At 42.3% G+C, this 25,030-nt stretch overlaps 1 protein-coding gene across 1 annotated transcript in view; it reads right to left on the bottom strand.

The window, feature by feature from the left end:
- The window catches only part of VPS53 (vacuolar protein sorting 53 homolog (S. cerevisiae)), a gene marked incomplete at its 5' end in the record, with an annotated part of 61,857 nt that extends 37,572 nt beyond the window's left edge, over positions 1 to 24,285 (bottom strand). The window contains 7 exons of the mRNA XM_010021399.1: positions 120 to 198; positions 5,830 to 5,949; positions 7,092 to 7,207; positions 7,484 to 7,570; positions 22,212 to 22,278; positions 23,060 to 23,109; positions 24,205 to 24,285. Coding sequence (XP_010019701.1) covers positions 120 to 198; positions 5,830 to 5,949; positions 7,092 to 7,207; positions 7,484 to 7,570; positions 22,212 to 22,278; positions 23,060 to 23,109; positions 24,205 to 24,285 — 600 coding nt within the window. The remainder of the gene's footprint in view (positions 1 to 119; positions 199 to 5,829; positions 5,950 to 7,091; positions 7,208 to 7,483; positions 7,571 to 22,211; positions 22,279 to 23,059; positions 23,110 to 24,204) is intronic.
- Positions 24,286 to 25,030: the final 745 nt, after the last annotated feature.

Below are 25,030 nucleotides of genomic sequence, written 5' to 3'. Positions count from 1 at the left end.
CAACAACTGAAACAGAGAGATATCCAATCTAGATGTAAAATGATATTTAAACCAATGCAAATTACATTGTTTTCAGGAACACTTTTCAATGGGAGGAAGAGGGGAAGTGAGAGCTTTACCTTTGTTCCTTGAGAAGGAAAGGCTTCCTCAAAGTCAGCCAGGATCTGCTGCCCCAACTCATTCTGTGCTGCCTTCACCCTGATGAGGACAGAGAAAGCACAGGCTTTGTTGGTGGTACAACAACTTCCTTGTTTCATTGTCTGCAAACATTACTACAAAGCGGTCTGAAATGCTAACAGATACACAAAGGTTTTTAAGGGACAAAAGAAAAAGCATGCTAAAGAGAAAACACTTTTCACCCATCCATGAATGCCTGTATGTCAAAACTGGGAGAGCATTTCCTCCTTGAATGACACCAGGATGACAACTCCAGCTCTACCACATTGATCTCTGAGCTGTAGCAGAATGTTTTGTAGATGGTCTAACTCTGCTGCAATTTAGTATTTCAATAAGGGCCTGTTAATCAGCTAAGAAATCAGTAGGGTTCCTTTAATGTCAGCGTGACCGATCCATCTTTTCATTCGTGTACGTTGACCACATTTCAACAAAAGCATGTTTCTAACACATAAATAGCTTCATAATATCTCAAGCTTCATCATGAACCTTTCACAGTTCCAGGTGCACTGACCTACTTTTCAATGCATCCATATGAATACAGTTGGCTGCAGTTTTATCCTATAAATCCTCCACATCTTGAGCATAGAAAAGCAAAGGTACAAAATGGGTGAAAAAGTTCTGAACAAACCACAATCTTGCTCTTTATTTGGCTGAGAGAAGAAAGCTTCCCATTTCCAGAAATAAAAGTCAATACAGCTTAATTAATACTTCTAGGGAAATGGAAATGCCTACACATACTGGAAAAAGCCAAAACAAACAGTTAGGCACTTACGTCCCTCTCCAGCCCTTGAATTCTTCCATCACTTTTTATTATACTGGAAATGCTTTAAGGTCTAAATTGATCACTCAAAGCAGTGCATTTTTCCACTGAGATTGAGATGTTAGAATGAGTGGCTACATTTACTTTTGTCAAAATGTTTGCTCAGACTGTGGGGAGAAGACTTTGATTCTTTTTATTATGATTCCTCAGCCTTATCAAAGAATGAACTGCTTCTTTCATCTTCCCATTTGAGGTCCACTAGTAGTAAAACTCTTATAAGATGACCTCCAATGCTGGAGAACAGGCTGGATTCTTTAAAGGTGCCAAATGCAGAAAATTCTAGTCTGTTAAATGAAATATAACGTTAGATCTGTGATTTAACTGTATGCATGACCTGCCTTATTCAGGATTTATTTATGGGGATTTTGCTGGAAAAGCTTCCTGCCTGCAATGTCAAATGTAATTCTTATTTAAGCTCTCTGCTTCACAGGAATGTTTAGACACTCTTCTACTCTTTCAGGTATAGATGCCCAGTTAACACCTTCCTAACTGTGAAACGAAAGGGATTCACTAATATGTTGAAATAGAAGGAGTGGGAAATTTAAGCAGTGAGGAGGAACCCAGCCCAGCAGCCACAACTACAGCTATAATCCTGCCTATATTGTACAAGTAAGCACTGGTAATTCATGTAAGAAAGCATCACAGAATCAAACCCTTTGATCCTTAAGATAAAGGGGGGGAAAAAGAAGAAAAAAAGATGCTAAACATGGATTGAAAATGTTTACCTCTGAAACAATCAAGGAACAAGAGGTCTTTAGGGTTAGGAGGCACAGAAATTAATGAGTTTTTATAAACAACTGGACGTTATTAGCTGTTGCACTTCTTCCCTTATGCCTAACTACAGCAACCTTCCTATTTGACAACAGCTGCAGCGAGCACAGTGGAGGCACTGAGAAGAGCAGCAGCCAGATTCCTGAAGACTCAACAAATTTAAAAGAGGCACTGTCAAACAGTTTTAAAAGCCCTGTCCATGGGCTTTGTTGTTTTAGGCTCTGATTCAGGAAAGTACTTAAGGATAGTCTTAACAGGGATTCTCATATCCTTAAATTAAGAAACTTGTAGGAATGCCTTGAACTGGGATGTTAAAAATACATATTCTGTCTTGCTTAAAAATCTCTCAAAAGCAAATAGGGAAAATGAGTTTTAGCTTTTTTTCTTCCCTTAATATTTTGTAAAATGGGGATAGGATAGAGATGTTGAAGTAGCCAAAGTTTAGGTATGTGTGACCCTCACTGCTCCCCCAGTAATTATCCTTCTTTACAAAAGGCGCACACACAGATATACACAATTATTTTTCCCCATGAGCAAGTACCCAGAAACATGAAAACCTTCATGCCATCTCTTTCCAGAGCAACTGCTTTAGGCAGAGAACACAAGGCGGCACTTGCTTCTGCCACTATGGATTATTACTTCCCATAGAAAGCTGTAATGCTTTCAATAATTCAGAATAATCTTCATGCAATGGAAACTGCAGTGATAAAAGCCTCGACCCCATGGCTGGCTTCATTCACATTCACTGCTGAAGGACCAGTTCTGCACTGAGTGTGTTTAACCACTCGCAGGAAGTGAATTGCCTGCTAAAGCTCAGCAACCCCAGCAACTCTCGGCTGGTAACAGATTTAGGATCTCTTCCTAGAATATTCTTCCTGACTAGATTCCCCCCGCCAACGTGCAGGGGTATGGCAGCATCCATCCTGGTTTGCCGCAGCAGGGAATTGCCTTTTCCTGGGGTTGCTTGCATGTGCCAAAACCTTTGGTTACCCAAGTATTAGTGATTTCTGTTTCTCTGACTTTTGTTTTATTATTAGTGGCTTTTGTTCCCGATTTCCTCGCCTTTAAAAAAACGTAAAAACAAGAAAACCCACTGTTATGTTTCAAATGACATTAAATTACTAGAAACCACAATTCCTTTAGCCAAAGTTACCAGAAATCTTAAACTACGCCTGGCAGCTTGGTGAGATAAAAAGAGGCTGAGCTAGCCTGTTTTTCTGTGGCAAACTTATAATCATCTTTCTCCTAAATACTTTCCAGGCTTTTTTCCACTATCTGCTAGGCTTTCTTGACCACTTTCATGGGTGGGTTTGTACGTGCTAATTGTACACTCCCTCCACAGACAGAAAACATTAGAGGTTCGACAGCAAAGAAAATATTCCTATTTACTACAACAAACAACTTGCAATATGCCATATGAGAAATTGGTTGAGGAACATGATTAGGAAAATATTTACACTTGGATATGAATTGTGCCACTTTTACATCAATAGGATTCGCACAAGAAGCCAGTGTCTTGTTGGCTCTAATTAAGATTTCAGTCCAGGTTTCCAATTAATACTTAAAGAGGGATTTGGTTTGGTTATTTCCTAAGGGACACAACAGGTGAAAAACAACATTAAAAATACATCATTAGTTTTCACAGCATCTAGAAGCAGGAGCCCCAATTGAATACCCCATGACAAAGAGCACATCCAACACCCCTGAGCAGGCACTTTTCCTTCCCATGGTTTCCCATTCATATTTGGCTTCACTCCATTCATGCCAAGAAAGAGAGGCTCTTTTATTAAAGAAAGCAACAGAATCTGCTTGTTTAGCAGTGTATATAATAGACTTATTGTATATAATAGACTTTGGTTACTGTCACAGGTCTGTGCCAACATCTACTAAAGCATTTCTTGCCTTCACAAACATCCTAGAGGCTTCATTTGTACCATTAAACCAAATTCATGAGATATCAAACCCCAGCAATTTCACAGTCTAAAAATAGCCCTGCAAGAAGCCAGGCAAACTTCCTTTGATGTTTCATGAATCACGAAAGTATTTCCAAGCAAAGAGAGCGAAAACTCAGCTCTAAATTGGGCCCCAATACGTACACGTGTAGTCAAACTCCAAAGCAGATATTACTGTGCCATAGACCTCCCTGTAGTAATTTGCTGCCTGGATGTCAAAGCAGTAAAGAGAACCCAGCAACACCCTGGGTGCAGCTCTCCTTTCACCCCACAAGCAGCCGCTTCTATCGCTACCAGATGGTGCAACTCTCCCTGTGTAAACACTGGAAGGAAAACCCTGCCGAGGCAATTCTAAAAATAGGAGGAACAGACTTTCTTGAGCTTTTCAGATCCTTATCTTGAAGGGAGAATAAAACAAAAGAAGTTTCTCTCAATGTCCTTGCCAGTCTCTCTGGCGTGACTCAAAACCACTGTGCCTTTTAGCAGCAGCATGAATTGTTTGCTATAATTATCAACAGCTACAAAAGTATTAAATAATCATCCATCAGAAAACCAGCCAAAATTCTGGACTGGGGCTTAAATTATATTTGGTCTTAAAATGGCCAATGACAGCAGGTTTCTGCCTAAGGGTATTACCACTCGAAGAAAATGAAGCAAGCTATCTTTCTGAGCATGAGGTTGGAATAGACAACAGCCTAAATTCAGAAAAGCCCTGACATATGTTTATATTTCCTTGATGGTCATGTTTATTTAAGCAAATGCTTATGGCCAAATGCTTTGTTAAAACAAGGCCCCATCTCTCTCTCTAGAGTTAGGGTGAATTTTTCTTTTGCTCCATCTCATGGATTCCATCTGGGCTTTCTGGAAGAGGTATCTATACCATAAAGAAAGGCCAACAGATGAAAATATTACAAGCAAATCATTCAACCACTGTTTCTATCACTGAACAGCACAGACAGACAGCTGCTGTCTTAGCAAAAGGAGTTACCAAAACCATTAATTATTGTGCCTGGAAGGCTCCTTCAAGTACCTCTGTAACAGAGCAAAGTCATCTCGGGCATCAAGAGGATGGTGGTGATACATCTGCAACTTTCACACTTTTCATCTGTATCATTAAGAAGGTTTGTCCCTAACATTAAAAGGCTGTTTTCACCTCTGAGCTGTGCTCGCCACTACTACAGGCTGTTAAGCAAACATTATGTGTGTGATGTAAGAGAAATAAAGCCTGCTGTAAAGCAGGAAGAATAGGTTTTGGCCAGGGATAGCAATGGCAACCTAGAAAAGAGAGAGCCTCATTCCCTCGACATCCACCTGTCACCTCCCAAATGAAGCCAAGATCCTCAGAGATCAAACTACTGCTGAGAACTGTGGGCATGTGCTGCTGGAGCTCCATCAAAACTCACCAAATTTAAATGTGTGACTCCACATTAGAAAATCAAGACTACAAAAACTCAGCATAAATGTTTAGAGCAGTCAAGGGGTACTGCATGCAATTTTGGGAGGATTTGCTATAAGCCTCAAATCTCAATAGAACTGGGCAATGGGAGCAGGTTTTGGCAAAAGAAACTCAAGATGCTCTGAATAACTGAGTTTGGACAATGCACAAAAAGAAATCCTGCCTGCCTAAAGCCTTGGACAACTGTGCATCTAAACAGCAATTAGACAGCACATGTCTGGGCAGAAAGGGGCCCCAAGCACCACGATGTTAATGTATATATTTCTGCTTCATGCCATGTATCACTGAGGTCAAGAAAGCAGGAGAAAGCATCACCTCAGGGTTCAAACACCTGCACATGAAGATCACCTGTAACAATTACAACTTCCACAGGTTAGTCTAGGAAGTAAATTAAAAGTCAGTCAATGAGAAACAGAGTTTTCATAAATTACATGTGTACCAATTACTGTTATTTAACAGAATAGTATTAACAGAATAGGCTGCTCAAGATTTGAGCAAATTGTGTCCAATTTTAACCTCTTTGTTTTGTCGGGAAAGAAACTCAAAGGACCACATCCAGAAGTTACATCCTTGAGACACTAATTCTGCCTAATGCATTTTCTAACCTCCCTTTCCCAGCAGGCATGCAAGTGCTCAGGGTTTGACCATTTTACCTTTCAGAAAGCTGTCGAATCTGAGGAATCCCCATGTATTTGTTGAAGTGCTCTAACACATTCACAACACCCTGGAGAAGGTTGGCAACTTCCCCATATTGTCTCCTCCTGGTCATAGCCCTGTAGAGGAAATTAAAGATTTACAAAGGCAGATTTGATGAAAATCCTGGGTGGTAATTCCATAGGTTACCTCATCCCCACTGGGTCATGCCAGTCCCTATTGACATTTCTTCTTCTAAAATACACAACTCTTCATTAACGTTCCAGTGCAGCATTAAAATTTCACTTAACTGATACCAAAATAAACCAATCCAGCACACATCTAACATTGCCTCAAAATCATAAATGTCAAAAGCAATGTTTGGCAAAGAACATGTAAACTCCTGAATGCATCCGCTTCCCAGTATGGGTCCAGAGGCAGTAAATGTTATTTCACTGTAATGACCCGAGTTAAGCCATTCATCACCAGACAGAAAGTGTGAGCTAAAGCTTCACAGGGAGGATTATTATACTGAAAAGCTGTTAGCCTTGACTTTTCTCTTAATAACTTTCACAGGGAACTGACAGAAAAGAAAAAAAAATCAAGTTTATTTATTTTTATTTCATTCTTTAAGATGGTTCCAACTGAGACAGTAGCCTAAGTAAAACTGTATTCTGAACACTTAAGAACCCAGTGTTCATTTGCTACATTCCAAGAACAGGCTGTGCCTGGGCCTCCCAACTTCAGAGATGCAACATGAAAAAGACTGAATGTCCCCAGCCGGTGTGCTCCTCAAGCACAACGAAAAACCCCACAGAGGACTATTAGAAACATCTAGCCCCCTTTATATAGAGTACAAGCTGTAAGGCTTCTTTAAACTCATTCTCAGCACTAGAGTAGACCTTCCTGAAAGAGAATTCATTCCAGTTTAAGACATAAAACTGATTAAAATCCCCCCAGATCCCTGAACAGCATATCCCTAAGGAGGATACCTAACTGCACAGACTTACTCTTTAATGAAGCCAGACTCATTCCTTATCACCCAGGATCAACACAGCAATTCAAGCAATCGATGCTGCAAACCATTAAATACAGCAACACAGGCTGCAGGTCACTCAGAGCAACACAGAAATGATCTGCCAGCAAAAATCAAGACTGCAACCTATTAAGCAAACTTCCCTCCAGAAAAACAAGCAGCTGCTACAGACCTATTTAGAGCACTGCACCAAACATAAGAACGCAGCAGTGGCATCAAAGTAGCACTAAAAATTCACATACTTACTCCAGTGAATCCACACCCCCCGCCAGCATGTGCAGGTGGTTGAGGGTGGTGATGGAGGTGGTCAGATGACGCTTGGCATGATCTAGCTGCTTGATGTCCCGTGTGATTTCTTTAACCTAGTGCATAAAAAACCCGAGTCTGGTTAAGTATCAAGCCACACCAACAACATTTTAAGGAGATGAAGCACTCTCTCCTCTTTTCAGGACTACAGACACTTTAGCTCTACAACCAGTTAACACACAGACAAGGGTACAGGTTCAACACATGCTTAACAGCAAATTACCTCCCAGTCAGCAGGGCCAGAGACAAACATGTTCCCTCCTTAAGGATAACTGGAAGCAAAAGTCAGTGCCCTGCTCCCTTTCAAAGGTTAGAAAGAAACTACTGCTCACCATTTGCTCAGATTTTTCAGCCTTGTCTTTAATATCCTTAATTTTCCCAAAGAGCTGTTGAATGGCTTTCTGGGCTTCTTCCAGGGCCTGGAGAAGAATCAAGGTCAGAGTGGAAAGAAAACCTGCATTCCGTTTTCACCTTCTAAGAAATACACAATTGCTCCCTACAGCCCCTGGGCTGGGGCAGTGGAGGGATGCTGTTTTCCTGCAAAGAAAATACTGTTAGCACATCAAAAGTCAATGTACCATGTTGGGATATTTAACCTGAGTGGACAAGGGCTTCAGTATCCATTTTAAAATAATGCTTTGGCAAAATCTGAATGAGAAATTCTAGGAAATCACCTCTGTAATAAGAACTGTGAATAGATTTAAGCTTACTGCAATAAATTTTGACACACTAAGTGTGGAAAAATGTAGAACGTACTCAGCTGATACATATTTAGAGCAGGAAAATGAAACCTCCACAAACTCTGTTCACCATTAGCTCTAAATAAAAAATACACAGCATTACACACAGAACAGTGAGTACCCGCCTAAATGCCTCACTGAATCAGCAGGATATTATCCTGTTGGAAAACAACATATTTCGCTGGTTCCTTCAGGGTGGACAGCTCAGCTTCCCACCCACCTGCAGGAGGAATGGCTCTACGCACAGAAGAGTGGGCACAGGATTAGTGGGTAAAGAGGGTTGGGCATGGGAAATGGACCTGGCCTGGGGTTTTGTGCTGTTTTACTGCAAGCTTCCTGGGGCACGTGGTCCCCTTTATACAACCATGGTGCATCCTGACCTCACACAACCAGTGTGAACTACACGTGGATTCAGTGAGTGAAGCCACATGTCCACAATCACATGTCCAAAATCTGACTTCTGAAGTAATTCAACACATTTTGCCTTCCCGGTCTGATAACATTTCCAGCTCCAGCTCCACTTCGTTTCCTGCTGTTCAGTGGGCTTCTATCCCTCTGTTTTTATATCTAGTCCCATGACCAAGGTTACAGCACAAGCTACAAGCTCCTTCAGCAAATAAATTTAACACATCTTCATTTGGAAATGTATGAGCAAACTATGTGCCAGGAGCTTTTGCTGGAACATAGCTGCATTATAATAAAAGTATAAAAGTTGGAAACATTTTATAATTCATTTTCCAGAGGGGGAGGGGGGGAAATCTCCTCCGAAATATCTTCTGAATCATGTGAAAGTTAACACTTTATCTATTAGTGTCACACAGCTATCATATAGCATGTTCACTAAGGGAAATGAACACACAGTGTGCTGCAGGGACAACTAAATCAGAAATGGACACCATCACCTACCTTCTCATTTGGCTCCAGCATGGCCACCTTTTAGGATAAAGTTTTCTCTTCCATTTAAAGGCATGTGGATTAAGCACAAATCGAAGAACTAAAGAATGCTCCTTTCAACATATTTAACTACCGTCTCTGTACTCAGTCCCAGACCACGGCTGCAGCACATTACTCAAGTGAGCTATTAAGCAAGCAGCAACTATCCTGCATATTTTGAGATGTGGTTAGGTCTGTGTATATAGATATATGTATTTAAAAAAAAAAAAAAAGTCAACCTGAAATTCCTCACAGAAGCCAACTGCTGTTTCCCTTTGCTTCAGCACTAATGTTAAATGCCAATTTCTCTGCATGATCCCAGAGAAGTCAGAGCTGCTGAACTCTCCAGAAGAAGAGACGAGGATTTATCCTGCCAATTAAAAAGATTCTCCAAAACCAGATGCTATTTTCCTTCATATCCAAAGCCTAGGCAATCTCACAGAATTTACTCAAACTTTGGATTATCTCAATTCAACTTGCAGGGAAAGGTATTTGTTAGGATCTCATACATGCAGAACTCCTGGGAGCAAAGTATGGAGCATCAGCTGCAAGTAGCCTGGGGAAGCCCAATACCCATGCAGCACAGCAGAGCCATGCAGACATGCAGCAGGACCATCCCATATTCCCAATATGGGATGCAATACACTTACGACACATCTCTGATCCCATTCCCCTGTCCTAGGGCTAAATTTTCAGACGCAAGCTCAGACAATAGCCACAGCAGCTCTCCTTAGCATGACTGGCAAGGCAAACTCTGAAGACCTCCAGCCATCCACCACAATCCTTTCCTTGGCGTGCATCTCTAACCTGCTCTCCAAAGAAGAGAGCATTTGAGTTGCTACTTTCAGCATCAATATGCAGCTCAAAGCCATTTGTTCTTGACAGCCTTCAGCAACCAAATTCAGAGTAAACAACACTATGAGTGAGAAATTCCGCCTGAGGCCTTACAGGTTTTACATTAAAATCCCTATCCACAAAGGGATAATGGTCTTATCTGTTTTCCTCGTGAGATAGAATATCGTCTACTTGAATATAGGGACCTTTTCCAATGTTACTGCCCATAATTTATCCTCAGATACTTGTGGCTTTTACCTCGTTATAGACTCTGGAAAAACACAAACAAGACAACATGCTCTGCCCCCATCTGATGAATTAAAGAACTGTGGTTTCCTGCTGCTGTGATAGATAACATCGGTGGAATGAAGGGAGACACCCAACAGCCCCTGCCATTCTGTTCAAGTTCTGTATCAAACCTCTTGGAGAAGGGCAGACATTTCTCTAACTGTTAAAGAAAAAAATACCACACACAGAACTTCACAGCAAACTTCACAGACTTCAGTGAATCAGAACTGCTCATAAACACTCGCTTCCTTTCTAAAGCTCACTTCCAAGTATTTGCTTTGCCATTAAGACACAAATTTTTAGCTACTCTCCTAAATAGAGCTGCATATTCCTTATTTGTGTCAGAACACACTAATTCATCAATGTGCTTGGTTTTCTATATAATTTACATTTACAGATGAAAACATTTCTTCAAACATATGTAAGATTTTTGTGTGAAAATCTATTATTTTAAGTCATGAGGGCACTGTCAGACAGATGATGGGAAGTTCAGAACCAAATTAGAAGTGTTACTTCTTGCACAAAACCTGCAATTAAACTTTCTTATGGTTCATTTTAAAGAAACCAATGAAAGCTTTTTTGCTGTAACATTCCCACTGCAGCACCTGATAGTAAAATACTGTGGGAGGAAGGAAACAAAGAAACCAATGGAGAAAAACCTTCACCTTCCTGGTCATCATAAAGACAGAGTAAAGCAAAGAGCAAAACCAAGGAAAAACAAACTTCAAGAAAAGACCTCACATTTGATAAATGGCTTTCATTATTAAGGGATAAGAAGCTGGGACGAAGGGCATGAAAATAGGTTTAATTGTTCAAGGTGTAATATAGAAGTTTATTGATGTATCTACCAATCATCCTTTTACCTGTAAAAAAAAGAGAAGGGAAACCATTCAGCATTTTCTACCTGCTTTTGTAATTGTTTTATTAATAGTTCTATTTTGGACAGAAATTCTAAACCCAAAACAGTATCCAGAGAATAGGATTTGCTCTTACTCCAGCGTAACTGGTTTACATGCAGTAATCTTCCACCTGTAAGATTACTTGAGGCAGGGTTCACCTTGCATTACTAATTTATTGGTTTCCTCATCAGCACAACTGGGAAACATGTAAATGTACACACCCCAAACATGAAGTCATTGTGTTTCCTTCCCTACAATAGCAGTTCATTTCAGGGGTAGAGGACCACAAATAAAGAAAGAGACTGGATACATAATCTGTTGTGGTTATATGAAACAAGGATGTTGAAATTAAGGTTGTGATGTACTGGAAAAACACCATATGACTCCAATCAACAACTGAGCCTGCAAGCTACAATTAACCCACCAGCATTATTTATTAAACTTTATGCAACCTCTGAGGTCCTTGAACACCAGGCACCAGCTGAGAAACACAGCATGGGTAAGGCTTGACTGCTGGAGAGAGGCAGAGCCATCGGTCAGTGGTATCTGACGCTCTTTCCATCATGTTTGTCCCCAGGGTACCTCAGCTGCTCTGACAACAGTAAATTTAGCAAAGAGGGCAGGACCAGCAACAGAGCGAGAGACTCTAGACAGAGCACTCAACACAAGACAGGCTTCGGCTACGTATCACTTTCCTCCTCCTCTGGTGTAGTGTGGCTCATCTTCTGCCCCTGAAGGGTTCAGGAACTGTGGGTTCAGGAGCACATCCCAGCTGCAGGAGGGAAGCAGCAATGGTGAGATGACAGTGAGGCATCTCTGTGGGGCACTGCACAGCTCCACATGTAGCACCTGAGGAGGTACAGCCCCAGCACCTGCAGAGCAGGGACCCAAAGCACCATTCTTGGTGGGGAACACACAGGGGGATCTTCCAGTTTAAAACCATGGATGTAGAACCATAGAATCATGTATTTTTAACCATCCCCATTTCTCAGCCAATCTGTATTTTTGCAATGGAAGCTCCCCTGCTCTTGTGTTAACAGCAGAGATGAAATGCAGAAGACTGAGAAACCACACACAAGAGTTGGAAGACCCACCTCCAGAGCACACAGCCAGACCCCAGGTAAGCTGAGCAGACACTGAGCTACACGTTTTTTTATCAAATTCTCTAAAGTTGGAAGGAAAAACACAGCACATGAATCAGCTACAGCTCTCCAACCTTCTTCACCTTGAGATGCAACGGGAAAAGAGCCCAAACACACTAGCATAAAGCAAGAGGGAGCAGAGTTAAACCATGAATCACTAAGAAAAAGGCTGCCTAAAAAACAACTTTACTTGGCATTATCCCAACCAACTTCTAAGGTCAGTCTGCACATCATCACTTGTGTCACCTTTTCATATGAAATCTTCTAAGCAGCGAAAGGAGGAAAGAAAATAACCCAAAGTGAGAGGTAGGACAAGACCACATCTAATTCATTAGATTTTGAAGCAATGCATCATTCAAAAGATTATGTTCCAGTGACTAACAGTACTAGACTGGCATTAACACACACAAAAGCAGCATTAGCAATAATATTCAAGAAAAAAAAAACCCAGTGCAGTGAATTCAAGTCAGTGTCTCCAAATGCCTACAGCTGCTGCAGATGGACACAGCCTCCTCCTTCCCTCCCCAGCCTAGGCGCAGAGCTGTCATTTCGCTCCCTTCAACCTACAGTGAGTAGCGAGTGTGTTGATTTCTAAATCTCTCTTCATTCATCCTACCAGGAATCTTATGAAAGCAACTACTGAAATACTACAAAATACACAAACAGGAACTGAGAGGCCCTGTGTGTTACTACAAAATGTTGCTGAACTGGGGAAAAAGCAATTTTCAGAGGAAGTTTGCTTTCTTGGGAAAGCCCAAGCTTGGGGATTAACTGAATTAACACCATTCTGTCCTCAGTAATTGTTAAAACATCTTGATGGTTTCCATATGCTCACTGGTGTTGCGCTAGAAACGTGCTAGCTTTAATCCTAGCCAATATGTATTTCAATTGGATGTTATTACTCACATCAGAAAGCTGCCCTCTACAAAGTATTTTATAGACACTTGACACATCTGCCAAATTCACAGCATCCAAATGTATTTTTAATGTTACAAATTGGGCTGTGGTTAGGATGCTGAGAATTTCATGTTCCTGGATGGGTCCCCACTCTTGAATACAGAGCGTTAATGCTTCTTTCATCTGCTGCCACACTTACAACCCAGATCAATGAAAATCTAGACCATGACTAAAAATAAGTTCCCATCCCCAATTCTCCAAGGAGCCTCAGCTGCAGAGATTTCAAAGAAACCCCTGCACACGGTGACCAGCCTAACAATTTCTGCCACTAAAACATCATATAAATGAGCCTCTCCAGATTGAGAAAAGATAGAAATGTACTTTGATTCTCAGACCGATTTCATTTTGGAGAAATCTCTTAAGTTTTACAGTTAGGGATAAGCCACTGCAGCTGAAGCCTCGTCTGTCAGAGCAGGACAACTTTGCACCACAGCTGTGCCACCTGATTTCCCTGAGCAGACAAACCTGGAGGGCTCATCACCCTTGGTTTTGATTTTAGCCGATTTCTACCCTAGGAGTTGATCAAATACTACGTAGCTCCTACAATTGTCACTAAAAAAAAGACAAGTTTTGTGTCACCAGCTCCAATCCTAACCACTAAGGCTGCACAGAATACTAAATCAACAAAGTAGGTTATGTCCAACACTGCACCAAGCTTAAAATTGCTACTACTACCCCTTCACTTAACTCCCCCAAATAGGGCTTAGAAATCAAACCCCATGTTCTAAGCAGCTGCACAAATACCAGTGGACACATGGGTGAAGTGAGAGGTGATTTACAGGTTGTGTTGGTTGAAACCTTGCAGCTTAACTCCCAAACTGTGCCAGTCCAACACCCTTCTGAGCTGTCAGTTTTAATTGTATTGCCCAGCCCTGCACACCGATGCCTGCACCATGAAGAAAGGTGGTGATGTGCTGTAAGTAACAGTGGTTTTAGTGGCCTTGCTGTGGTGAGTAGCTTTACAGTCATGCAGCTAATGTGCACCAGAATGGCGTGGCCATTTAAACGTCAATGGTGCGAGTTGCACAACCCTCTAGTAAAGCTTCCTCATGGACCTCATGGTGGGCTACCACAGCTCCACTGCATGGCTCTAGGTTGGCAGGTGAATGGCCACAGCCTTCCCCCCCCACCCAGCTCGACCTATTAAACACCATTATCACGCAGGAAAAACTCCTCTGGCCAGACACCTATTATTTCCTTTATCACTCCTCATTATTTCAGAATAGCAAAGCTCAAAGCTGTGAGTCTCTGCCCTTCAAATCATTTCTGTTCACACTCTGACTGCACCTCCCTGTACCCATGACCCACATCATCTTCTAGGGCCTCTCCTTCAGCATGAAATAACCGGCTGCCTGCCACTGCTGAGGCAGTGGCACACACATGCTCCTGTGATCACCTCTAAGTCACCTGTTTCTGTTTGATCCAGAGTGCTGCACACTGAATTTGTCTGTAAATGACTGAGGGATTCCAGTTAATTTGTCTGCAGGCAGCATTTCGGTCATATTTGCTGTATCAGAGCCATGCCCCCCTTCCATGGGGGGCAAGTTTAGCACCTACTCAAGTTAAATCAGACTTTGCAAGATGAATTCATGTTCAGATTGAGAGCTAAGAGGCAAAATACAGGTGGGGGGAATAGACAACCATGCCATGAACCCTACAAGTAAGGATTTCTAAGTGGAAATGCTGACAGTCCACCTGCCATAAGCATTGAAGCAACACAGCTGGAATAAACATTACCACATAGCAGATATGAGACAACAACAGAAAAGAGAAAGGAAGTCAAAAAAAAATAAAATAGATCCACAGTAAACCAAAATCTCCTGCCTGTTGTCAAGATTTCTATTTTCAGGCTGGGTTACTTGCTTTTCTGGCATCAAAATCAAACAGCACTGGCTGTGGAACAGCCCTGTTTTACTTTGCAGCTTCACTGCCTTCAGTGGCTTCAGCAAGCAAGCGTGCCTCTTGCCAGCACAAAATACAACCTGGTTTCCAGCCTCAGGATGCAGAACAGCAAAGGGTGTACCCACCACCTTTCCATACAGAAGCACAAGGCAAGGTCAAGCTCAGACCTGCTTCTGCCTTGAACCAGGCTTTGCAGCAGATGGCAAAAGTTATGCCTGACCTCTTCATACAGTTGCAGATGCCAGTTTGCATGGCCAGTAGCCAGGATGATAATAAAAAGCACTATTTCTTCTTGGCATGCCATTTACCTGAAACCCTTTTCAATAAACATGTTCCAGGCTAGAAAACGCTCACTCTGTCTCTTGATGGGAAGGACATTGTCCAACTGTCATAATTCACTAGGGAAATGACTGAAACTCACTTTTGATTTATTTTGGCAGCTCAACTTCTGCTTATCATTCATTGGTTACAAAAGAATATTATGAGGCTTACTCAACTGGAGTCTTATACAATCTGTAGCATGACTTTTTTTAAAGTATATAAAATTACACAGCTTAAGACACAATTTTTGACCCTCATCCATTCACCATCTTAAACCAAATTGAAAACTAACACTAGTCTGCTCATATTTCAGAATAATGAGCCATTCATCAAAAAACCCCAGCAACTAAAGCTTATCAGCGCAGGAGAGAATGAATACAATTGAAATGGTGCCTGCATCAGGGATTGTAACACATAAAAGCACACCCAAATATTTTACAGATTTAGGCTTAATTAGTTATTAAGAGCTTATAGCGATTTACCTTGTGCTTTTAAGGCTTAGGCAAAAGCAGTCAATGCTGTCCCAGCAGCAGAGGCACATCAACACCAACCCTGTGAGCCACACCTGGGCACTGCAGCCAAGGAAGCAGCATGCAATATGATGTCTGGAAGCAAGCATGTACTTAAATAAATAATAAAACTTAAATTAAAGTGCCTACAGTAGGAGACCTGAAAGTCCTGACTATCTTTGTTTAGTGTGAAATGCAACGCGCAGCCAAAAAGCCACCTCCACGCAAAGAGGTGGAGGTAAGAAGAGAGGCTGAAGCAACAGCGCTGCGTATGAAGCACGTTTATGCAAACAGTGCACAGAATCACCTCCCTGCCTGCCAGGCTGATATTGCTGTAACCCAGCACTCACAGCACTGGGGAGAGGGCAAGCTGTTGGCTCCAGTGACACCATCCTCCAGCTGCCCTGTAGCTCAGGACACCACTGGCTACACAGGCGCCCGAGTAGTGAGGGTGATCCCATCAGCATGGGAGTACCATACCCCTATGGCTCTCAGCCACATGCAGCACCTGCATCCCTCTCTTCTGCTCACTGTCCATCTTCATCTCGTTCTTCCTCCCTATATTGATTCTGCAAACTGCTCCCTGATCTTTATTTAAAGAAATAAAAAAAAACCACCCCAACAAAAATGTATTTCACATACTTCCATCTATGAATAACCTGTCAAACCCAATAACCTGTGGGCATTTTTCTATGCCAGACACATTCTCCTCCTTCCAGAGGCTTAACCGCTGCCAGACAGGGCAGCACACACAGGGCAGGGCAGGCAGTCTGAGCCTCCCCAAGGCTGCAGAGCTGAGATGGTTGTTTTTACATGCCACCAGAAAGGATAGCACTGGTTTCCAAAGGATGGGATGGTTAATTGAACTGTCTGCTGCTGTACTGGGCTCAGGCTGGACAGCAAGAATATATCTGTATTCTTTAACCACAGCAGCTGCCATCTCTTTGCTTGTACTGCTGTAGTTATGAAATAAAAATATTACTGTTCTCACAGAGCAAAGCAAAGAAGGAGGAGCCAACCAAAGCAATCCGAGTTACCAACTAGCATCTTCAGCCATGAGAAACATGCAAGGCTCTTCCCAGCCCAGAACAAATCCATTTTCTTTTCTAGTTAATGCTTAACTTTGTTCTAGCACTAATTGAGCCAGACGTGCATACAATAGGAGATACTAAGCAATAAACCAAGCTTTTCTTTAAAACATGGTCTTTACTAATTCAATTTCTTTCATTTACTTTATATGTTTATTACTTTATTTACTTTATTATTACTTCACTTTTACATTACTTTATTTATATTACTTCCTACAGGGCAGGAAGGGAGAGATGGAGCAGAGATAACAGAAATTTGTGGGTTTTTCGATTCAAATTATAAAGCCACAAATCCATTTGGGATCTTGGGATTCCTCTGGAATCCTCGATTCCTTCTGAAGTGGATTTCATATGAAGCTGCCTCACCTTTACTGACCTGGGCACCCCCATCCTGGTTGCATTGATATTGTCAAGGGTTAAACTCGACTGAAAAGGCAGAGGCTACTTTATTACAAGGACAAATGATTCTGGGATCAGTGAAGCAGCTTCAGCCAAACAAAGAGTAAAGGCATGTCAGCAACTGTCAAAAAAATTAGCCAGTTGATGCCGAAGGTTTAGGAACAAACACAACCAAAGAGTGACAAAACCGTACGGAGTGTGCTAAATGCTCAGTGGAAAAAAAAAAAAAATCTATGGGAGCTTTTTACACTACACCCCAGGGCAGAGAGGAAATTATGCCACAAGTGGACTGCAGCTCATAGCAAGGTCAGCCCAGACTCCAGTTCAGCAGCAGCTCTGAGAAAAACCTTACAGAAGGAAAAAATCAGATAGCATTGGCTCCCCAGTAACTGCAGGCACAGCTTGAACTGCGTATTGTTACCACTGAAGCACAGCAGCTCCTGCACTCCCAGCCTCTCCCAAGGCATCCGAAATAGCCCAAGTCTGGGAGTCCCAAGGAAAATTTTGTTACGCCCTGCTGAGGAATGTTCCACCCACGACTGTTGTTTCCTCCCATAAAAGGATCATTAGTGAGACAATTTCTGAAGTTCATGGTATTGTCTACAGATTTTACTGAAATATTGCACCAGGAAGGGGAAGCCAAACGAGCCAGACTATTTTAAGGCTTCTGCAGTTGGAGGAAATTCTAGGGCAAAATTTCAAAAAGGCAGATGCTTTGAACTGGGAAACATTAGGCTTTGTGGAGAAGGAGCATTCCTGCCTTTAGAACTGCTTAAATAACTCTTTTGGGGCCACACTGATCTGAACGACTTTATTTTTAGATTTAGAATCTGCATTTTCAGACACCTAGATGGTATTTTATACGAACATGTGTAAGTGATCAAGACTATTTGGGAAACAGTTTAAAAGTTAAGGACTGACTATAAAAAACCCTACTCTTCCATCCTTCTCACACCTACAACTCACCTTGAAGACCTGCCCAATCATCTCAACACCCAGGTTGAGCACAGAAGTGTTATCCCCAACACTGCCACTCTACCAGCCAGACGGGACAGGAGACTTGGACCACAGCAAGTATAGTGGCTGGATCTGCAATTAGGATTTTGAACATGCTATCCTTAAGGTCTCCTTTTCCTTAAGGAACATGGAGAGCACATTTCCATAGTTGCATATGACGTATTCCCACTGGGTCCAGCTGGGATTCAGGTTGCTCTAACTGGGAGAATAACATGCATCACTATTCAGACATGTCTCCCCCGCCAGCACTCCCTCACCATCAGTTATCAGCAAAACGTTATCCTGGTCTCAAAACCAAGACTGGGCTCCCCTCTCCTGGACGGCCGCGAAGGTGCAGCTCCCATCAAGGCTCACTAAAGCACTTCTCCTCTGCACAAGAGAGGGAAAGCTGCTTGCTTGGGCTCAGTTAGGAAATGAGCCCTTTCCCAAAGCAAGCTGTTAAAGACTAAATACCCTTGGTTTGTCTTCTAGGAACCTGCCTGGTTCCAACCTCTTGGTGGGCAGTTAAGGCTGACAGGAGATAGGAAAATCAAGGCTAGCTTCTGAGTACACAGTGCTCCCTCACCTGCAAGAGCAGCAGGGATGGCAACCCGCTGTGTGTGCAGCTCTGCCTCCCCACTCAAACCTGAAGCAGGCAGGGAACAGCCAGCATGCACAACAGAGCACCAGGACTCAGTGGGGAACCCCTCCTGGCTTCCTCTGACTTAACCAAGAACTTTTTTTCCTTCTACCGCTGCATCTGCAGTTTATGTTTCCTTTGGAAGGAAGTCAGAGATTGAAAGGATGTTTATTCAAACTGTTATTTACTCTCCAGACAAGAACAGCTCCTCCAGCTCAGATACCACGCAGTCAGGCAATTCTGGCAAATGCTGATCACAGTTTGTATCATGAATTGTTAGGAGAGAATGTGACTGAAGAAAAGAGGCTTTTGCAAAACACCTTCCAGGCTCAATCTTGCAATAAATGCACAAGATTCTGAGTTCTCACTGAAATTCAAGCAGCTACAACATCAGAGTTCATATGCATTTTATTTACAGCATACTTTGAAGAACAGGATGGACTGCATCCTGCCTCTCGAGTCCCAGTATGTCAGTCAAAAGACACGAATGGTTTTTTCAAAAGCTGCTCTGCTGAAAGTACTGTGTACTGCAGGTTATACACATCTCAGAGTAAGAAAGTGTTATAAATAGGAAAAGGTATCTTAAGATTAAACCTTTTGCTGTGGCTGGAGTTAAGCTTTGTTTCAAACCTACTGCAAAAGCTGGTTGCCAGCTCTTTATTAATCAGTGGTGGTTTGCAGATGTTTTGTAGGTGGGGTTATTAATCAAGGGTGGTTTGCAGTTGTGGTTACTATGATAAAATGCAGTAATGATCTTCATCCTGGGGAGAGGTTCACAGGATGACAGTATCTAACCACATACATGCTTCAGTCAAATTTTGCAGGGTAATACTAGTCTTGAGGATACAAATTTCATATAAATTTAATAAGAACATAAGATCAGAGAAACAAGAACCTAATTTTATTGTGGGACCAAACTACAAACTACTACCAGAAAAGGTGGTAAATAAGGAAAAAAAAGCCCCTTTCAGTAGCACTGACTCCCTTTCCTAGCAGAGCACTGACTTGTCTTATAGGCACATTGCTTTCAGTTCTAATTTCTCACTGTACATTGGAAAATTAAACCCTTCCTCTGCAAGTGGGAGAGGCCATGCCTGTTGCTCTATACAAAAATTAACATTTCTAAGTGTCCTTGATTCCACTGAGAATATGCTGGTGAAACAAAGACACTCTTCAGCACAGAAGCAGGCAGCTGAAGCTGAGAAGCAAGGGTTTTTCACCCCCACAATCGGGTTATCAACAGGATGGTCATGTTAAAAAGGCTGCTCACTCCCCCAGCTAGCACGCAGGATACACTAACTCAGAGAAAGTAGTGCAGCGGGTGAGAGGAACAGCAAATGTTTGTTCTAGGTTTCCTCTGTCTAATTCTGGGGAGACAAATACAAAATTCCATCTCAAACCGAAATGCAATTCAAGCATTCCCCAGCACTGTAAGATGACCTCCTCTGCTGCGGGTTCCTCCCACCAGATAACATGCAAAGCTTGCTGATGCTCATTTACTGCTTTAAATTTCAAGAGCCAGCCAAATCCTGCCACTGTAACCGTCTGGTTCCAGCAATTCACATATGGAATTCCCATACAAGTGTGAGATGGTGGACTTGGATTAGAAATGCAGAAATGCTCACACCATTCCAGATTGAAACAATTTTTCTTACTGGAGAACTAACACTTTCAATAATTTAATTGTTTTAGTATTTGTTAGGATCTCTTAAACTAAGAAACAACTGTTACGCTCCTGGGAGACTGCCTGGCCTTAGCCCATGCAACTGCAAGCTCTGGTGCCTGTCTTAAAGTCTTCTTCTACCTTTCCAAGCAGCAAAGGGAAGGAAAATGGGAAAATTCACAGTTAAGTACAGGAGTATTTGTGAATAACTGCAGGTCCAGGCCACTTGTAAGATGCCCTGCACAGACACACCACATACACACACGTTTGAAAGTTTTTACTTGGACAGGAGTTTAATTGGTTCCTTTACAATAAACTAAATGAAAAGCTGCACAGACAGATCTGCCTCCCCAGTACTTCAGAGCAGGATACTGTCCAAGTCTGTCTGTACATGCTTTGGAGAACTTCAAAGGGATTAAAGAGTGAGAAAGCACAGATATAAAACAAAGTTCTAAACAAAGCTCAATGAATCTCCATAGCACAGAGGCACTTTTAGTATCCTGCAAGCACAGCTGACCACGGAATTGCTTTTGCTCATCTCTCACCATGATCATCCTTTGGACCTGCAAGTCCTGAGGCACTCAGGGCAATTCTCACCCACAGCTGCTCTTAATGCCACTTTTTTTGTTGTCTTCTCTGAGTCTGTCACCTTGAATGGCCCAAAAGGCTACAATCGCACCAGCTTTCAATCATCTCCAAACTCTGAGTATTGCACCCCTCCTCAATTTCTGTAATTGCCTCCCCACTTGATTTCTTGTCTAATTCCTGCATAATGATTGCAGGCAGCACCACTCCTAGGTATGCCACATCCCAAGCACATCCCCAGTTTAACAGCAGTACTCAGGAAACCTTGCAACCATCAAACTAGTTCTGCCAGGAGAGGTATGCATCTTGCATTTTCTTCCCCCCTCAAAAGTGATAAGAAAGCATAGAAAAGTTAAATAATAGTTCGTAATTCACTCAAGGTCACAGACTCTGGCAGAGGTTGGATTAGGAATATAAACCAATTGCTACTGCAGCAAGAAGTGGAAAATACAGCCAGACATGCTGGTGAAGGCCTCACTACCCCATGCCAATAAACTAGTCTTAAATCTGGTATTAGAAAGCTGAGTCAGTGTTGACAGAGGAAAGTATCATGATGACAACTCAAGGCATTAATGTTCCTGGTCTATACCAGAACAGACACAGGAAATATAGCCATACTCGATAATAACTCAAGATCAGATAACACATGGACCAAGTTCAGCATTCACAAACACTGCAGCCATGGCTGTGCTATTCAATACTGTACTCCAAGCAAATACATCTGTCAAGCAAAAGACAGTGAAAAGCTGAAAAGGACATGCAAGATGAACTGGCAGACAGTCATCAGGCTTAGTCACTACCAAATCAGGACACTTCAGCAAACAGCCTAGTTAAAGAGCTAAATAGCCTTTTATTGATCCTTACTCAGTAGCAAAATGTACTTGTACCTACTTAATCCTGCTCATTTTATCTTTAGCTTCAGAGTGCCATAACTGCAAGCCTCCCGCTTTTGATTTTTTAAATCAATTTCTCATTCACTTCTCTTTGGAGGGTGATCAAAAAGCAGGTTAGAACAGTTGTTCAGTGAGCAGCTCACAGTGATTGTAAGAGACAGCAGAAACACCTCCCTAACAACGAGAGCGGGTTTCTGCCTGCCAGAGCCATTCCTCAATTCAGCACCACAAGATGAGAATCCGTGGCATACCAGAGATGAGATGCACGTACCTGCCTGCCATCCTGTCCGACATTGGTCTGTCCTCTCACTACAGTTCGAATGTTGTCATCCAATCTCCTGGGGAAAAAAGAAAAAAGAGTATCATGTCAAACTCATTCTCTATGTGCCTGACCCTAACAACTGTGGGAACCTTAAGAGCTACAGAACTCATTTAGTATAAAAAAGCTGATGCTATCAATGCTAAACCCACTTCCTCCCCCGCCCCCCAGGACATCACTATCTTATATAATTTAAAACTCCTGTTGCAAAAATAAGAATCCATTCCTTAATTTAATCAAGGCTTCTTGCATTTCTCTTCCTTTAAGCCATACTGTCAGTCTTCTCTTGCCAGTTTTCATTTCATCTTTCCCCACATGAAAGTGCCGTCTCACTCATTTCAAGTTGGCAATGCCAAACTGCACAGAAAATTTAAGTATTTCCTGCAGACTTACATTTATTTTGTACTTATAGGACAAATGGTACATAATAAAAGTTTTTACAATTGCTATTTTGACCTCACAAACAATAAATTCTGGGCAAGCGAGTCTTCTGGGTTGTTTGTTCCTTCAGCCTTTAAACTGTACTAAAATTTGGTACTTGTTGATTCTTAATTCATTGTTTTTCAAAGCTCTACTTTGCAACCCATCAGCTAAAATAACCTGAAGGGTATTACATAGTAGGAGCAAAATATAAAATATTATAATAAATAATTGTCTCTGCCCCACTATTACACTTTGAAGCTGATCCTATTTGTCCCTCAAGCAAATTAATTCCTCCCAGCTCTAGTGCAAGGGTTGTATTTATAAAGCCTCAGTGAAAACTCAGCATCTGAGATGCAATGAAATGGAGAAACATTTACCTTATTTTCAACCTGATTTTGTTCACAACTTCATCAATGTTTGCCAAAGACTACAACAAGAAAAAAAAAAAAAGAGAGAAGTGAAATGGAGAACCTTTTACTGTGATACGAATCAGCTGTGACACCTCTTGCTTTCTCAGGAATGACACTTTACAAAGAGATGAGCAATGACTTCGTTTTACAGATGGAAGAACTGAGACACACGGGCAACTTAGCTTCAAGGCTCAGAGGTCACATCATGAAGAGCAGCAAAAGCCAGAGCAGGCCAGGGTGCAGCTCTCCAGGTCCCAAAGGCTCCCTCCTTCTCACCCAGCCCTGAGCCTTGTCAGCAACTGCTCCCGAAACGCCGTGGTGACAGTGACCTCCAGTGGGCAACGGGGACAGAGCCTGCGCCTTCCCTGGGCAGAGACCCTCCTGCAGAGCCCAGCACATGGGCTGGAGGAGGCCTGCTTGCCGCTGAAGCTGTAGTGGGGGTATTGCAGGGAAAACAGCTCTTTGCTGTTAGCAAAGGGAAAAAGCCAAGGCAGCACCACCAGCAAACTAACTAGAAACAGGCTGAAAGCCTGAAAGCTGGTGCTACAGAGGATCTTAAACATGGTAAATGTTTAAACTGGTAAATTGGGGCTGCCTCACAACCCAATCCAGCTGTAGAATCACTTCCTTTAGCAACAGATTAGTCCAAAACTGCCCCTGGGGCTGATCTGGGTAAGACAAAGTATGGTTATGAGCCCATGGCAATCTTATTCCTTAAATCTCAAAAGAAACAATAGCTTTCAAACACGGGCGACTCTCCAGTGACACTTGAAGGCAACCCCTGCCTGATTTGGCCGAAACCACTGAGGACTCACCCACTGATTAATATACAGCAAGTCACGACATTTACTGCAAGAGAAACCTCTGTATAGAAAACTAATTTATTTCTACAGATCAGGAGTTTTAACGCAGCAAGCACTTTGGGTGGAAAGAGGCTACATAATGACAGTGAACATCATGAGATGTGAATTTAAGAAGTGATTATTGTTATAGTCTTACTACTTGTGCTACTGTTTAAAATAGAAGGCTTGGGTACGGGTTTCAACATGCCTTCAGTCATTTACTGTCAGGTTACCCCTCACAGAGAAGGCTGTGCTGTCAGCACTACTTACCTGCTCAGTGGGAAAAAGGGTATTAATATACTCCACAGCATTGAAATCTGCTCTGTCCAGTGGATCTTGGCTGGGAAATACCTGAAGAGAGGGAAGAAAAATACAATCAATACATCACTGTTAATTTCTGTAACTTTACACAGTATCTACTACTTTTAGTTACTTCAGCACCCACTCCTGATCATGTTTCACTGCATTGTTCTAACAAGTGTGCACAGAGAGTAGTCAGGCCTCTGCGCTGGAGTAAAGCAGCTACATTGCTGTGGATGTCAGCCTGGGTAAACACCAATAATGCATACGCATGCCTCCACATACAGGCCCAACACAATCAATAACGTGCAAGGAATTCCTGACATAGACAAACCTTTCATTATCCATCCCAAACCATTCTGATGTGCCTGGAAATTACCCCCTGTCCTGAGGCATTGTCCTGCTCTTTGCAAGGCCCTGTGGTGAAAGGGTTTGCTGTTCACAGCCATGTAAGAAGGAACATGATGAATTGAGAAATGGTTGTACAAGTTCTCTGGAGACCTGGGTTTGCCACTTCCACATGAAAAAGAGGGAGAGAAACAGAATCTGCTGAATGATTATTCCTATCCACGTGAAAGGGGAAAGAGCAGCTGCGGTACAACAGATTTCCTCTCTCCTCAGAAGCAGTTCAAACAATACAAAGGCAGCTGTCAAGCTTTGCTTTTTGTCCCCACTGACTGCAAGATGGTGCTTTCCCTTCTCTGCTAACATATTAATTCCATATTCACACAGCCATCAGCTCTGCACTCCGTGGTCAAAACCATGACTAGCAAATCCACAGCTCACTCCTACACAT

Source organism: Nestor notabilis, unplaced genomic scaffold, assembly GCF_000696875.1.
Source record: "Nestor notabilis isolate BGI_N333 unplaced genomic scaffold, ASM69687v1 scaffold11579, whole genome shotgun sequence".
In the NCBI taxonomy this organism is placed as follows: domain Eukaryota; kingdom Metazoa; phylum Chordata; class Aves; order Psittaciformes; family Psittacidae; genus Nestor; species Nestor notabilis.
Note: the sequence above shows the minus strand (reverse complement) of the source record. Positions and strands in the feature narration are given on the sequence as shown.